At 34.1% G+C, this 15,135-nt stretch overlaps 1 protein-coding gene across 10 annotated transcripts in view; it reads left to right on the plus strand.

Moving 5' to 3' along the window:
* Positions 1-15,135, plus strand: part of Add3 (adducin 3) — a 113,988-nt gene that overhangs the window by 75,744 nt on the left and 23,109 nt on the right. For all 10 annotated transcript variants that reach the window (XM_058581297.1, XM_058581296.1, XM_058581294.1 and 7 more), the window contains one exon: positions 8,139-8,362. In XM_058581297.1, coding sequence (XP_058437280.1) covers positions 8,168-8,362 — 195 coding nt within the window. In that variant the 5' untranslated portion in view covers positions 8,139-8,167. The remainder of the gene's footprint in view (positions 1-8,138; positions 8,363-15,135) is intronic.

A 15,135-nucleotide genomic window follows, 5' to 3' on the forward strand; every position in this document is an offset into this window, starting at 1 on the left:
CGGTCAGTGATTGGTCTCAGGGTCAGTGGTCAGTCACACCCCCACATGGATGGGCTCTTGCACCTAAAAAGGGTGGGGATAGGTTCTGACACAGGTTGGCCAGAACGTCTCACACCCAGGCAGGGAGGTGCCCAATCACATTCGAGAATTTGCTGCAAGACTTGAAAACCAGCATCAGCATACCATGGCTCTGAAATATTAGCAGGCAATAAAACAAAAGAGGGCTGATGCAGTATCAGCACTCCTTTTCCTCCAATATACCTAGTAATGCAATTGGTTAGGTTACATTTGTTATATATAACATCTAAGTTATTTTCTAGAACATTGAATATCTTTATAGTTTTACAACAATTTTCATCAAGAAAATGTATCTCAGTAAACTAGCTTTTTTATTTTTTTGAACCAAATACATTTCTTTGAAGTCTTAGCATATCTTATATTGTTGTTTAAGCCTGGTACTTGAAAGTAAAGCCATCTCTTTGTTTACTCTAGAGGAAGCTGTTAAATTGCTAAAAAAATTTTGAGTTTGGAAAGTCTTTTTTGTAAGTAATATTTTTTTAAAGATTTTTTTAATGTTCTTAGCCTAGAAATAATATAAAACAGATTGATTTGGAAGGAGTTGTGATATAGTAAAATAATTCCATTCAGCCCCAATTTATGGAGTACCCTGCCATTGTGGGTATCACAAGAATGGTGTACATCCCCAAGTTTTCAATGTATTCAAATAGCTTCTCAGGGAGAATTGTTTTAAAATAATAGCTTTATGGAGGTGTAATTCATATATCAAATAATTTGCTCACTTAAAGTATACATTTCAGTGGTTAATATAGTCACAGAATTGTACAGTTATCACCACAATCATTTTAGAACATTTTCATCCCTCTAAAAAGAAGCCTCCTTATTTTCCCCTGGCCCTAGGCAACCATTAATCTACTTTCTGTCTGTGTAAGTTTACCTCTTCTGAACATTTCATATGAATGTGTGGCCCTTGATTGCTTCTTTAACATATCATAATGTTTTAGGGATTATGTATGCTTTCTCATGTCTATTCATCAGTTGATGGGTGTTTGGATTGTTTTTATAGCTGTTATGAAAAATAATGCCATAATAATAGCCAAAGACTAGAAATTACCCAGATGCTTTTCAGTGGGTGAACAGCATTGTCAGTGTCCTGGTTGTGCTATAATATAGTTTTGCCAAAGTGTTGCTATTAGGAAAAACACAATAAAGGCTATAAGGGATATCTGTTCTTTCTTGCATATAATTACATCAAAATACGTTTTTTTTAAAAACTCAATTGGCTTTCTCAGAATTCTGCCTAGAAATCTCCTTAACATTCATTAAGAATGTTTTCTCGTTAACATATGCTTGTTATCTTATGTTGTGAATGCATAACTAGCCCTTTCTCCATCCTGCAGTAGGAATCTCCTTACCGCCAGTCAGCTTCCACTGATAGTTTCCCCATTGCCTGTCTCAAAACCAATGCCACGTGTTTCAGTTTTTTGTTTTTGCAGCACCCAACTTATGGGCACCAATTTTAATTTTAGTTACCTTTTGCTGTGTTAAGGAAAAACATCAAAAGTGTATTCTAAAACAATTCATTATTTCTTAGGAGTATGTGTGTGGCTGAGTATTATCCCAGTGCTTGTGCCTAGGTTCATGTTGCTGTATTTGGTTGGTGGAATCAGTGGAGGAGCTGTGCTTAACTGGGCCTCTTTCTCTTCATGATTTTTCATGAGGTACCTCTTCATAGTGTTGCAACTCCAGGACCCTCAAAGGCCTAACCTTGGAAGTTGTGTAATATCACTTCTTCCACTTTGATGAGTCAAAGCAACTCACAAAAGACTGAACTCAAGGGGATAGGAAATAATGGAATAAGATACTGAGTCACATTTCTTAGTAAGATGGGAGAAATGCTTACGGCCATTTTTGAAAACTATCTACCACAGAGGCATCTAGCAGGTGCAGCAGTCCAGCTGCAAGGGATTCAGTCAACATGCAGAACCAGTAAGGCAAACCAAATCCAAACCAGGCAGTTTGGCAGTGTTGGTAAGCTCACAGATGAAAGTAGGGCTATTTCACTGTTAATGTTGCTGAACTGACAGGTCACAGGAAACTACAGAGCAGCGAAATTTATTCATTGAATGTGGAACTGACTTGTTTACTAGTTGCTAAAGGTGATCATTTCATATTATGTTTGTGACCTATAAATGTTTGGAGAGAATATATAAAATATAGACTTATTAGTCTTATATCCTAGAAGCCTCACATATGTAGGGTTTTTCCCCTCTTGAAGATTACTCTAGGCTATTTGAACAGACAGGATTTTAATTTTTTTTGTACTAGGTGTTGAACTTAGGGACACTTAACCACTGAGCCACATCCCCAGCCCTTTTTATATTTTACTTAGAGACAGGGTCTCGCTAAGTTGCTTAGGGCCTCACTAAGCTGCTGAGGCTGGCTTTGAACTCGAAATCCTTCTGCCTCAGCTTCCCAAACAGCTAGGATTATAGGCATGTGCTTCCACGCCCAGTAGCAGATAGAATCTTATTTATGGTATAGTATTCCTTCCTACTACTATTTTCGTGTTTATACTTACCCTGAGTATATTTCTGGACCCTGTTTGTTGGTCTTTGAGTACTTAGGGTTAATTTGATAATGAGTAGCATTACAAAACACATAGTATAAATACATGTCTGACAATATTTAAATATATTAACCAAGTTAGTTTGAGTCTTGAGAGTTTTTGTATTGATCTAAGTAGATTTGGGGATATAGCTTTAACTCAGTATGCATGTCTGATTTTTAGTTTAGTAGCTCACATATTGTTTGGGAACTTTCTTTTTTATAAAGTAATTTTGTGTCATATCTTACCTTTAAACAAAAGCAAACTTTAAAAAATCTTCGGTAAGGGAGAGCATGGTATACTATAAAATTCAAGGAGTGCTGTGTCAGTCAGATTTCCATCTCTGTGACAAATTACCTGAGAAAATCAACTTAAAGGAGAAATAGTTTGTTTCAGAGTTTTCAGTTTCAGAGGTTTCAGTCCCTGATCAGTTGAGTTTATTGTCTCTGGCCACACAGTGGTCATGATGAGCAAAAGCTGGAAAGCAGAGAGAGAAGCACTGAGGCCAAGATATAGCTTTAAGGCCCACCCCCAAGGACCTACTGCCTCAACTAGACCCTATCTCCTAAGTTTCCACAATAATCCATTAAATTATGAATCTATCAATGCATTAATCCATCGATGAGCTTACAATACTCATTATCCAAACGTTCCAAAGCTGATCACTACTGATCACTATTGCCTTTGGGACAAAGTCTTCAACACATGAAGTTTAGGGAAATATTTTGGATCAAAACATAAAAGTGCCCTGAAAATTATGGCATTTTTCCTTTGACATTGTTGGGGTTGAATTTATCTTAGATTAATGTTTATATATGTATGTATGTATTTGTTGGAGTTGTGTTTCTTTTTTTCTTTTAATTTTGAAATTGTACACACTTATAAAAAGAGTTACAAAAATAATAAAGGAATTCCTATCTGTTCTTCACCCAGATTCCCTAAAATGTTCTCAATAATGTCCTTTTCCTGGTTGTAATTTCTTAGAATCTTTTGTCTTCTTTAATCTGGAACAGTTCCTCAGTTATCTTTCATGACTGACATTATTAAAAAGTACTGGACAATTATTTTATAAAATGATCTGCAATTTTGGCTAATCAATTAATTTCAATCAAGGAAAGAAAGCCTTCTAGTTCTATTTCCAAGTAGTTGTAAATACACTGAAACACTTCAAATTTTTTTCTTTTTGTCTGTGAATAGTAATCATGGGATTTGTATGGCTGAGTGACTGGATAGAAGTGATAATAATATCTAAGTGGTTCTGTGGCTCTGTTTTTAGAGTATATTGTAGGTGTTTAATTTCAAAAACCAGGCCAAAAAATTTTTGCTTTCAGATGTACAGTTAATAGAATCATAAACAGCCTTTCATAATAACCTCAGATAACTTGAAAATGCTTTCATGTTTCTCCAGTGCTGACACTGACATATATTTTAATGGGCAGGCGTTGTGCTATCAGCAAAGCTTTCTGTCTAAAGCAAGCAGATAATTGTAAGGTTTTTAACTGGATCTGGCTACTTAAAGTTCTCGTATTCATGTTTCTCCATGCAAATCGTAAATTCTTTTTGCATGTTCATTTAGTAATTTTGGTCTTAGTTTACTCTTGCCTTTTATGCTTCACTTTCCTGGATTTAAGCTCTATTTTGAAAAAATGGCAAACATCAGATTTTAAAAGTTCTATTTTTAAATATTCATGTGTAGAGAAAAACGTAATAATCCACAATAAACAGAGTAGTGGAGAAAGGGAGGTATTGGGGAATGAAATGGATCAAATTATGTTATGCGCATGTACAAATATGTTTCGATGAATCCCACTACTATGTATAATTATAATGCACCAAGGAAAAAAAAGTCTAAAATTTTTTAAAGAGCTCCATGATCGATAATTGTTTTTAAATGCTGTGAAGATCCATGGCTAAAATAAGAAATACCTAGTTGTGGAAAATCTCCAGAAATAATGAATACTAGGCCAAATTAATGCTCTTTATCTGCCTCATTATGGGACCTAAGAGGACACTAATAAGATCACAGGATAAAACAACTAGGAAAATTTAAAGGGTCTCTTCAAATGGTCCTTTTATTTTATGATTGATCATGGTACTTTTAAAATATAATTGCTTATTTACTTCCTTATATTATTCACTAGACTGCAGACCTTGGAAAGAACTGTCTTATATGCTATTGTATCCCCAGTTCAGGACCTTGGCACATAGATGTTAAATACTTATTGAATGAATGTTCCATGATTATTCCATTCAACAGTATAAAGGCAAAGAGTTGAGTCCACACACAGTTGTATCCACACACAGTCTAGTTCTCTGTACCACATTGCTTTCTAGTTGAAAAAAATCACATAGATGAAATTTTTCAGAACATATTTTAAAATTTTAGGGTAATAGTAAGCTAAAGTTCTTAGAACATTTTAACTATATTCAAGTGAAAGTATCTCATAGAAAATAATCATATTTAAACTGATCTGACCTCAACAAGATTTTTTTGAGTTTCTTAACAAAGCCAACAATTGAGTTAATATTTCTGCCTGCTCTATCTCCTGGCTTATAAAAACTAGAAATGAAATCTGAACAGTGTCCATTAAATGCTTTTTTACAAAACTGGATTCTATTTTGTCTCCCGGAGGACTTCGTATTTTTGCTGTCCTTAACTTAAGTCAACTGTTATATTACCACATTTCATGTTCCAAAGCTCCTCTAGACTAATCACTATGAAAAACATTTTACAGTTACCAATTGAGGCTAATAGGATTTCTGCATTTTTATTCAGATACAATTTAGTTGTATTTCCTCAACTACTTTAAAATTCTTTCTGGTACTAGAAATATCTAGATAACTACAGTGTAAGCTTTAACCTGCTATAGAGTTGATCAGATATCAAGTGGAAACTAACCATTTTCCTATTTCTGTTCTACAAGGACTTTTTATAAAATTAAACTTTAATTTTTAGATAATTGTAGATACATGCATAGTCATTACAAACTTAAAAGATCCTGTTTATCATTCATCCATTTTTTTTATAACTATGGTACAATATTACAGTGTGGATCTTAATCAGATTTTCCCATTTTTCCTTGTATACATTGTATTTCCTTGTATACTATGTAAATTTATTACTTATTCATGTGTCCACCACCACAGTCATGATACTGAATAGTTCCATCACTGTAGGGATCCCTCCTGTTGCCCTTTTTTGGGGGGTGGAGGGGACCGGGGATTGAATTCAGGGGCACTCGACCACTGAGCCACATCCCCAGCCCCATTTTTGTATTTAGAGACAGGGTCTCACTAAGTTGCTTAGTGCCTCACCATTGCTGAAGCTGGCTTTGGACTCGAGACCCTCCTGCCTCAACCTCCCGAGCCTCTGGGATTACACGCATGTGCCAGCTCCTGTTGTCTTTATAACCATACCTAACTCCCTCTATCCTGAGCATATTTCCCTCTCATACACATCCCTCCTTGTCCTCTCTCAGCCACTACTCTGTTCCCCACTTTTGTAAAGCTGAAGAATATTATGTAAAGGAATCATGCAGCATATAACCTTTGGGCATTAGCTTTTTCACTCAATTTCACTCAACTTTTTCACTTCATTGGAGATTTATTCAGGCTGTTGCATGTATCATTATATCATGTGTTTATCATTTCTGTGTATTGCTAGATAATATTCCACAGTTAGCTGTGTCACAGCTTAATCATTCACCTCTTGAAGAACATGTAGGTTGTTTGTGGTCTCTGATTTACAAACAAGCTACCTCAAATATTTGTGTGCAGATATTTGTATGAACATAAGTTTTCTTTTCTCTGGGTTAAATGGCCAGGAGTATAATTGCTGGGTCATACAGTAGTTGAATATTTAATCAATAAAATGCCAAACCATTGGCCATAGCTATACCGTTTAGCAGTGTATGAGAGGAATCTCATTTCTCTGCATCCTTCCAGCAGTTGGATTGTCTTTTTTATATTCATATATATATATATATATATATATATTTTTTTTTTTTTTTTTTTTTAACCATACTTGTGTAGTGACACGTCATTGTGGTTTTAGTTTGTTTCTCTAAAATCTAATGATTTTAAACATCTTTTCATGTGCCCATTTGTTAATGTATGTATTCTCTCTGGTGAAATGTCTGTCTTTTTGCCCATTTCTAATTGACATGTTTGGATTATTTACTATTGACTTTTACAAGTTCATTATATATTCTGTATGTTGGTTCATCATCAGATGTGTGGCTCACAAATATTTTCTGATACTTATCTTCTTTTCATCCTCTTAACAGTGTCTCTTACAACATTTTAAATTTTATAGTTTTATACTTAAGTCTGTGAACTATTTTGAGTTTTTTAAAATTGCGATTTTAAAAATAACAATTTACCATTGTAGCTGTTTTTGAGTGTTCAACTCCAGTAGCATTAAGTACATTTACAATGTTGTTCAGCCATCACCACTATCTAGTTCCAGAACTTTTTTATCCATCTTAAACAGAATCCCAGGACCCATTAAGCCATCATTCTCTCTTCTTCCTTTCCCCAGTTCTGTGACAAGTATAGAATATGACAGTAAACATTTATAAACTGTCTTGGAGTTTTTTTATTACCATGACATCTAAGTGCATTATTTCATATTTAATAAAAATAGTGATCCACAATAGAGTAGAAAAAATCTGGGACAGTTTGAGATGTATTGAATTGGATGACTTCATTAACACATATGCTCATAGTCGAAGGGTAGGGAAAGTTAAATGACTTTCCTGATGATCTAGCTGTCAGTGAGGTATACAACTGTAGCAAAGCCCAGATAAATTTTTCTCCCTGGCATAAATCAAGGATTATCATCAGTATCAGTAATAATCATGATAATAAGTGAATCATGACTGTTTATATAGCTTCTGAAGGAACCTACTAATGTTAAATATTCTGGTGGCATTGTTAGCAGTTCTCACATTCTCCTCAGGAAAGTTGTTGAATCATTTGAAAAAGTTGTTTCTTTCAAATGTTAGTAAGTTATATTCACTATAGATTATAATAGTCATTAACTATGCCAAAGTTTCTTTTAACCTACAAGCATGAATATGAGAGTAAAAGAAGTTCTACTGACAATATTTACTAATTGTGAAAATTTGCCATCAATATGTAACATTTTTCTTTTGGATACTTTGATCCTTGCTCCTCTAAAAAAAAAAATGCACTTGGCAGTGATTAAAGTACACATTTCCATTAACTCTGAAAATAACAATTTCTAACAGTGTTATAATCTAAGACAGTTCCTCATGAATAAAAAGTTCTAATACTTTTTTTGTTTGTTTTCTAATACTTTTTGAGAAACTACTTTTTTAAAATGCTTTACCACTGTGCCACAACCCCAGCACCCTCAGAAGCTACTTTTTAAAGAAAATTGCAAATGTTACTCTGACAGCAAAACAAAGTTCTGCTTGACTCGTGTAGAATTTGAATTTAACAAAGAATTTATCATGAATGTCCTCCTTTCTTTGTGTTTATTATTCAGAGAACAAGGAGAATCCACAGACTTGAAACATGAGTTCAGATACCAGCCAAGGCGTGATCACTACTCCTCCTCCTCCCAGCATGCCTCACAAAGAGAGATATTTTGACCGAATCAATGAAAATGACCCTGAATACATTCGGGAGAGGAACATGTCTCCTGATCTACGACAAGACTTCAATATGATGGAGCAGAGGAAACGAGTTACTCAGATTCTGCAGAGTCCTGTAAGTTACTATAAGCCTTTAATTTTTATTCCTCTTGAGAACCTTGATAGAATGAGGTAGAAAGTATCTTAAGCTACTGTCAGATTAAAAGGGGTGGAGGAGGAGTGTCTAGTTGCTTAAAGGAGAAATGGGCACTTAAATTATGTATTTGCTTTACAAAGATTTAATAAGAATCTAGTATTGTGTTAGTGGTGTACATTTTGGAGTATGTTTTCTGGGTGTAATGCTTTATAAAAAGAGAACAGACAATTTTACTGAATTCAAGGACACCAAGTTAGACTGAATATCAGTGAAGAAAAACATGACTCAAGTCATAGTAATCAAGGAGTAGGCTAGGTGTATGCCTCATACCTGTTTTTAATTCCTTGGGTGTCTTCATACACACAGCAGCATAGAAAGACTTGAGGTTTTTGTGGTCTGATATGGCAGCCTAATGTTAACACACCTAATGCAGGCATACATGCATACACACCCCAAAGTAACTGGATTTAAAGTAGATTATTATTATATATAATATTATAGTAAATTCAGTTTGAGGTGAAAATTCTGTCTGGCACAGCAACATCCAGACTGTTAAATCATATTCAAGTGATTTGTTAGTTTTTTATAAACACTCAGTGGAATTACACACCAAGTTAGACTAAATATTAACCAAATGATTATTGTAACTGGAAAATGAGAGAACAGCTTGGTTTAAGATGCAAAATGATTTTATAACTTTATGTATAATAAAGATCATGGACTCCTTAAGGCAGAGTTCTGCATACATAGACACGTGATACCTATGTTTGGCTCATTGGACTTCCAACTTAGGTACTAAAATAAGCACCAGAGCATAGAGCTGCCTGAAGTAGCACTGGTAAATCATTTTTGTCGTGCCCTTGTGAATTTAATTACAGAAGTTGAGTCAAAAGCCAAAGGGGGAATTCCACTCTGTGTGATTTCCCATACCAGTGGCCCTGATGAAAGCTTTGAAGTACAAGTTATAAAAGCAGTGCCAGCTTTGAGGAATTTTAAAAGTATAGCACCCAGTTTAAAGAAACTTTCCAAATGGAACAGAAATTAACCAGAGATGAGAGATTATATGTTCCATGCCTTACAAACCTGAGTTTATGTTTCCAGATCCTTGTAATGCACATTATTTAGATCAAAATAGATTTATTTCTTGCTCTAAAAAAATCCCACTTAAAAGTAGGTTTAAGAACTAACTTATTAACCAAATGATTATTGAAACAGATAATGTAAAGTAATTGATTGTGACAGATAGTGTAAAGTAATTGAGAGAAAGAGATGAAGTTCGGATTTTGTTCAAGGTTGTTAAATATTGAGATTCTGAGGGAAGTGCCCCAAAGAGGACCAATGAATTCTAACTAAGATGTAAATGAAAAAGTACTAAGTTACATTTCTATTCCAGGGTTTTTTCTTTTATAGTTTCCCCCATTAAATAAAGACATCATGACTTTGAGTAGATTGTTTAATTTTTATACTTGTATATCTACATTTGTAAATTGGCTTGTGCCTTGGGAAACTGAAATAACCGGAAAGAGTGGATATAAAGATCGTCATTCCCTTAATGAGGATGATCATTTTTCTGCCCAAAGAGAAATGAAGAAGGCCGAAATTTAAAAGCATTATGGGTTGATTTTTTTTCCCCTCCTAGATCTTTGCCTAGTGTATTTAAAATTTTGTTTGTGAAAGTGTATAAATTTAAAGTGTTCAAATTTATTTTAATATAAGAGAAATTGTTTACCAAAGGAAATGTTACGTGATGGGCTTGTATTAGTTATCTATTGATAAATTACAAATTAGCAGCTTAAAACAACAAACATTTCTTATCTTACCATTTCTGAGTCAGGGGCTCAGAAGCACTTAGCTGAGTGGTTCTGGCTCAGGTTCTCTTATGAAGTTACAGAAGATATCTGCCATGACTGCTGTCATTTGGAGGCTTCACTGGGATGGAAGGATCATCTCTTAAGATAGATCACTTACATAGCTGATAGCAAAAGGCCACAGTTCCTTGTCACATGAACCTTTTATTAAGGCTGCTTGAATGCTTTCCCCAGAGAAGGTAGCCTTCTGTGCTTTTTAATGACCTAATCTCAGACATCACCTGCCATCATCAGCACACATAAAAATAAATAAATAAAATAAAAATATTGTGTTCACCTATAACTAAAAAAATATTTTTTAAAAAAAGTGAGGCACTAAAGTTCAGCTCATACCAGGGAGAGAAAAATTGAGTTTACCTTCTTAAGAAACAATTATGCATCCTGTGGTCACAATTTATTTTAAAAGTACTGTAGTCACGATTTATTTTTCCCTTCTCCCATGTGCAAAATACACTCACCCTCTCCTGATTTCCCTTAGAGATCTCATTCTATTATGACGTTAACTTGAATCTAGACTCTTATCATCTAAATTTGGTCCAGGTACAGATGTTCCTAAATGCACTTCCTCAAGTACAGTTCCTCTCAGTCTGTTCACTATAAGGAAACAACTTATTTGCTCTCCACTACCGCCATATACACATATATTTTATGGTGGGACAGGCATAAGATAACTGTTACAGATATTCCTATTCAAAAACAGAAAATTCTGGGGCTTGGGCAGGGGGCTGGTATTGTACCAAGAGTCAGTGGTTTAAGCAATTGTGAAATCTAGGTGGGAAAAATGTTTGGAAGCTCCTTGAAGAGAAATCAGTCCTACTGCTTACCAAGAGTCTCCATAGTTTTTGGCTCTGCCCTCTGGTTTCTTGGTTCCCCTATCTGAGTCATCCTTCCTTTTCCTTGAAAGGTAGTCTGTGTTTGCAACTGTGTTTTTCTCAACCTGTTTCCACCTTATGGAGGTTTTGAAAGGCCTTGTTTCCTTTTGTATTGACTTTATTCCTTTTAGCCCAAGCTTACAGTGTTTCTGCCAATATGATTCTCTAAAAATTTTGTGTGTCTCCTATAAATATTGGAGTTCACCAGTAAAGATCAAAATCATAGATATTACTAATTAATGTTTGTAAGTAACACATCTTAAGCCTTCTAGTTAAAATTCTCAGGTTGGAAAGAAAGGAAATCAGGACAGAAACTAATAAAAGCGCAATGTATACTTTTATTACTAAATTCTTACTATGTGCCAGGTACCTACTTTGTATGTATGTATTATAATCTTTAGTCCCCAAAGCAATTCAGACAAAGAAATATTAATATCACCAGGCACAGTAGTGCATGCCTATAATTGCAGCTACTTGGGAGGCCAAAGCAGGAGGATCACAAGCCTCAGCAAGATCTTGTATCAAAAAATAAAAAGGACTGGGGATGTAACTCATTAGTAAAGAACCACTTATTCAATCATCAGTTCAAAAGATGGATAGATAGATAAAATATATATATATACATACATATTTAATATTCTTTGCTTACAGATGAATAAAAACTAAAACTTAGAGACATTAACTTGCTCAATGTTTTACAGATTGGTTAAATGGTGGGGTCAAAATTTTAACTCCAAAACTCATATTCTTAACAAGTAAGTAGCTATACCATTTAAAGAATTTAATGACAATGAAAAAAATTCCACCTTCTATTTTGTATTATTTTATTCATCTTCAAATTTTGTTGCTCAGGTTAATTCAGCCCAACCCAAGAAGAGTTTTTTCTGATCAGAAGATGCTTTGATTTAAATGTAATTTGTTAATTTGAATAATAAAAATAGCTACTGTTTGCCTTAACTTGAAAAATAGTTCATCTTGTTCTGACTCCCAGAAAGTATTCTTTTTAGAGATTCTGCAGCTTGTTATATTTACATTTTTAAAAAATATTTTTTCTCGTTGTAGATGGACACCTTTATTTTATTTATTTATTTTTGTGTGGTGCTGAGACTCAAACCTAGGACCTCCCATATGCTAGGCAATGCTCTACCACTGAACTACAATCCCAGCCCCATATTTAAATTTTTTAAGGAAAGTATTTATCTTAGAAATCAAATGTTGGTGAGTAAACTAGTTTAGCTTAGTATTTTGTTAATGCCATAGAATCCACAGATTCTCTTTGACCAATGTACTCATCATATATAATGTTTGTAGAAACTCTGTATTATAATTTACACCCTTTTCTCAAAATGTCCAAAATAAACTGTTGGAAGTAGGTGGTGCTTCTTCAGAGTTCAAGAAGCATACAGATTTAAAAACTAGCAGGTAGCACTTGGAACACAGTAGATATTTGGTAAATCTGAGTGCATAAATAGATAGGTATGTGAATAACTGGGTGGGCTTCAAGTTTTAAACACTTTAATGTTATTCATCAAGCTTCTCCTGAACTTTACTGCTCCATATGGAAAATTGTTGATGGGCTTCTTAATCCTTACCACCATAGGAAGCAATCTAGACTGCTTAATGCATGTGTAGGAAGTTGTTCTGAAAAATAGAATAACAGACATATGACATACTAGTAATTTTAAATAACAGGGCATTATCCAGTTCTTAAACATATTTGGAAGGCAGGAGAAACTTCAAAGCCGTATACAATTTTAGGATATCATTGTAATTAAGGCCTAAATGTTAACAGGGTGCCTTAATTAGAAAAATTGTTCAGAATCACTGTGCTCTACCTGGTCTCTTTAAAAGTTTTAAGATACAAATATTCTTTATTAACTTTGTTTATATTTTTTTAAAACCAGTTGCAAGAAAAGTTTTCGTTCTAACTTTTAGTTTCATGTTAAGACTTAGATAGAGGAAAAAGACCATCCAGAAGAAAATTTGGTTTATTTGTTTTTTCTCCTTTCAACAGGGCCAGTCGTAATCTATTTCCAAATGAATACATTTCTTAATGGAGAAATTCTAAGTAAGTTTGTTGTGCTCCTAATCCCACTTTAGGAGAGATCTAATACATAATTGCAGAGTGCCTTGGGAGCAGCAAGTGTGTAATCATTTTTTTTCTTTTGCTCCAGTTTTCCTCTCTAGTAATTATCATGAGGTCAAATATCCAGATGTGGACACTTAAAATTCATTTCTGATGTCTTTCAGCATTCTGTTACCCAAGTTTCCTAAGCTAGATATTTCTGATAAATCTGCCTGTTGATTTTTTTGTCTTTTTTAGTATAAACTAAAATAATTACATCAGGTTAGTTTCTTTTATTCAATTGGTCCTTTTCTCTGTGACTTAAAAAATATTTCATTTAGTTCTACTTTCTCCTAAAAGTTTTAATTTCAGAAACACCTTATGATCCAATATTTCAAATTAATTTTACTTTTACTTTATAGTATTCAGTACTAGGTGTGCTAAATGTCTTGACTTACATGAATATCAAATCTGTGAATCTCATGTTTTCATTAAGTTTATTTTTGTTCATACCATATGTATTCAAAGTTTGTAGCCTCATTCCCTCAATATTGAAAGGAACTGTATAAAATAGAAGGGTGTAAGATTTAGTTAAAACTTTAAAGCACCCTCTAACTTAAACATTTTTTTCACTGAGGGATTTTTTTTAGACTGTTTGATGAAAGAGCTTTTAAAGCTGTAATGCTCTGGGGACAAACTAAGTTTGGGGTAGGATTTTGAGTTGAAGAATTAATTGACTTTTAAAAAATTTATAACATTCAATAAAGATGAATTTCTTATTTAAAAAAAAATTTACCCCAATAGATGATGGATAATTATTACATAATTATTATGCAGGAAGAATTTCTCATTCAAGCGACAGACTTATATAAGACTGTTTTCTTGCTAAATGATATGTGAAATGAATCTTTGTTATCATTAGGTCAGCCAAGGTTAAATTCGGGCCAGATGTGATGGTGTACACTTGTAATCCTAGTGACTCAGGATGCTGAGACAGGAGGATTACAAGTTTGAGGCCAGCCTCAGCAACCTACCAGGATCCTATAACAAGGACTGGGGAGGTAGCTCATGTAAAGCATCCCAGGTTCATTTCTTAGTACAACAACAACAACAAAAAGATTCTTCACTTTCTTTATATCAAGGAAAATTCTAACTTAACTACTAATTGAGCTGAACTGGACACTCAAGAACTACAAAAGAAACAATGCAGTCATCAAATAATACACTATAGTAGAATAGAAAAAATAGATAAACAATTACAGTCATATGACTGGTTCCCTAAGTACAGTGTAAGGAAATGTGAAAAGAGTTCAGAGTAGGGTGTGGAAGGGAAGAAATATAGATTCCTTTCTCCTATGAGGGTGATTTTGGATAGACTTCAGAAAGAAGATAAAATTTAAGACAAGTGTGGAATGTGGGGGAAGAAGTCATTGGAAGAGGAACAGTGGTGGCCAGTTCTTCCATTAGATGAAATGGTAGTGATCAGAGAATGCTAGGAGAAGCTCAAAAGCTAGACCAGAACATGAGGAGAAATGGTAGATAAAACCAAAAAAATGACATTGCAGCAGATTATGAAGACCCTAAAGTACCAAGCTACTTGACCAAGTTAGAGGTCAGTACATTTTCTCATCATTTCCAGTTTTAATTTGTTTATACAAAAAAAAAAAAAGAAAGAAAAAATTAACACGTACACGTGCTTGTTTGGAATCTGGGTCCAAATCTTGCCTCATCCTTTACATACTAGCTGCGTGACAATAGGAAGCCCACTTGTGCTTCAGATTCCTTGTGGAAAGGCAGAGAAATTACCTTATTCATTGGTTGTGACCATTCAATGAAATAACATAAGAGCATGTAGTGCAGTGCCTAGCACATAGTAAACAACTATCTTTGTGGAAATGTATATATAAGTGCTAATTTAAAACACATTATACTTTTGTGACAGCACTT

Source organism: Marmota monax, unplaced genomic scaffold (assembly GCF_021218885.2).
Source record: "Marmota monax isolate L192 unplaced genomic scaffold, Marmota_monax_Labrador192_F-V1.1 WCK01_AAM20220418_F8-fsc00004, whole genome shotgun sequence".
In the NCBI taxonomy this organism is placed as follows: Eukaryota; Metazoa; Chordata; class Mammalia; order Rodentia; family Sciuridae; genus Marmota; species Marmota monax.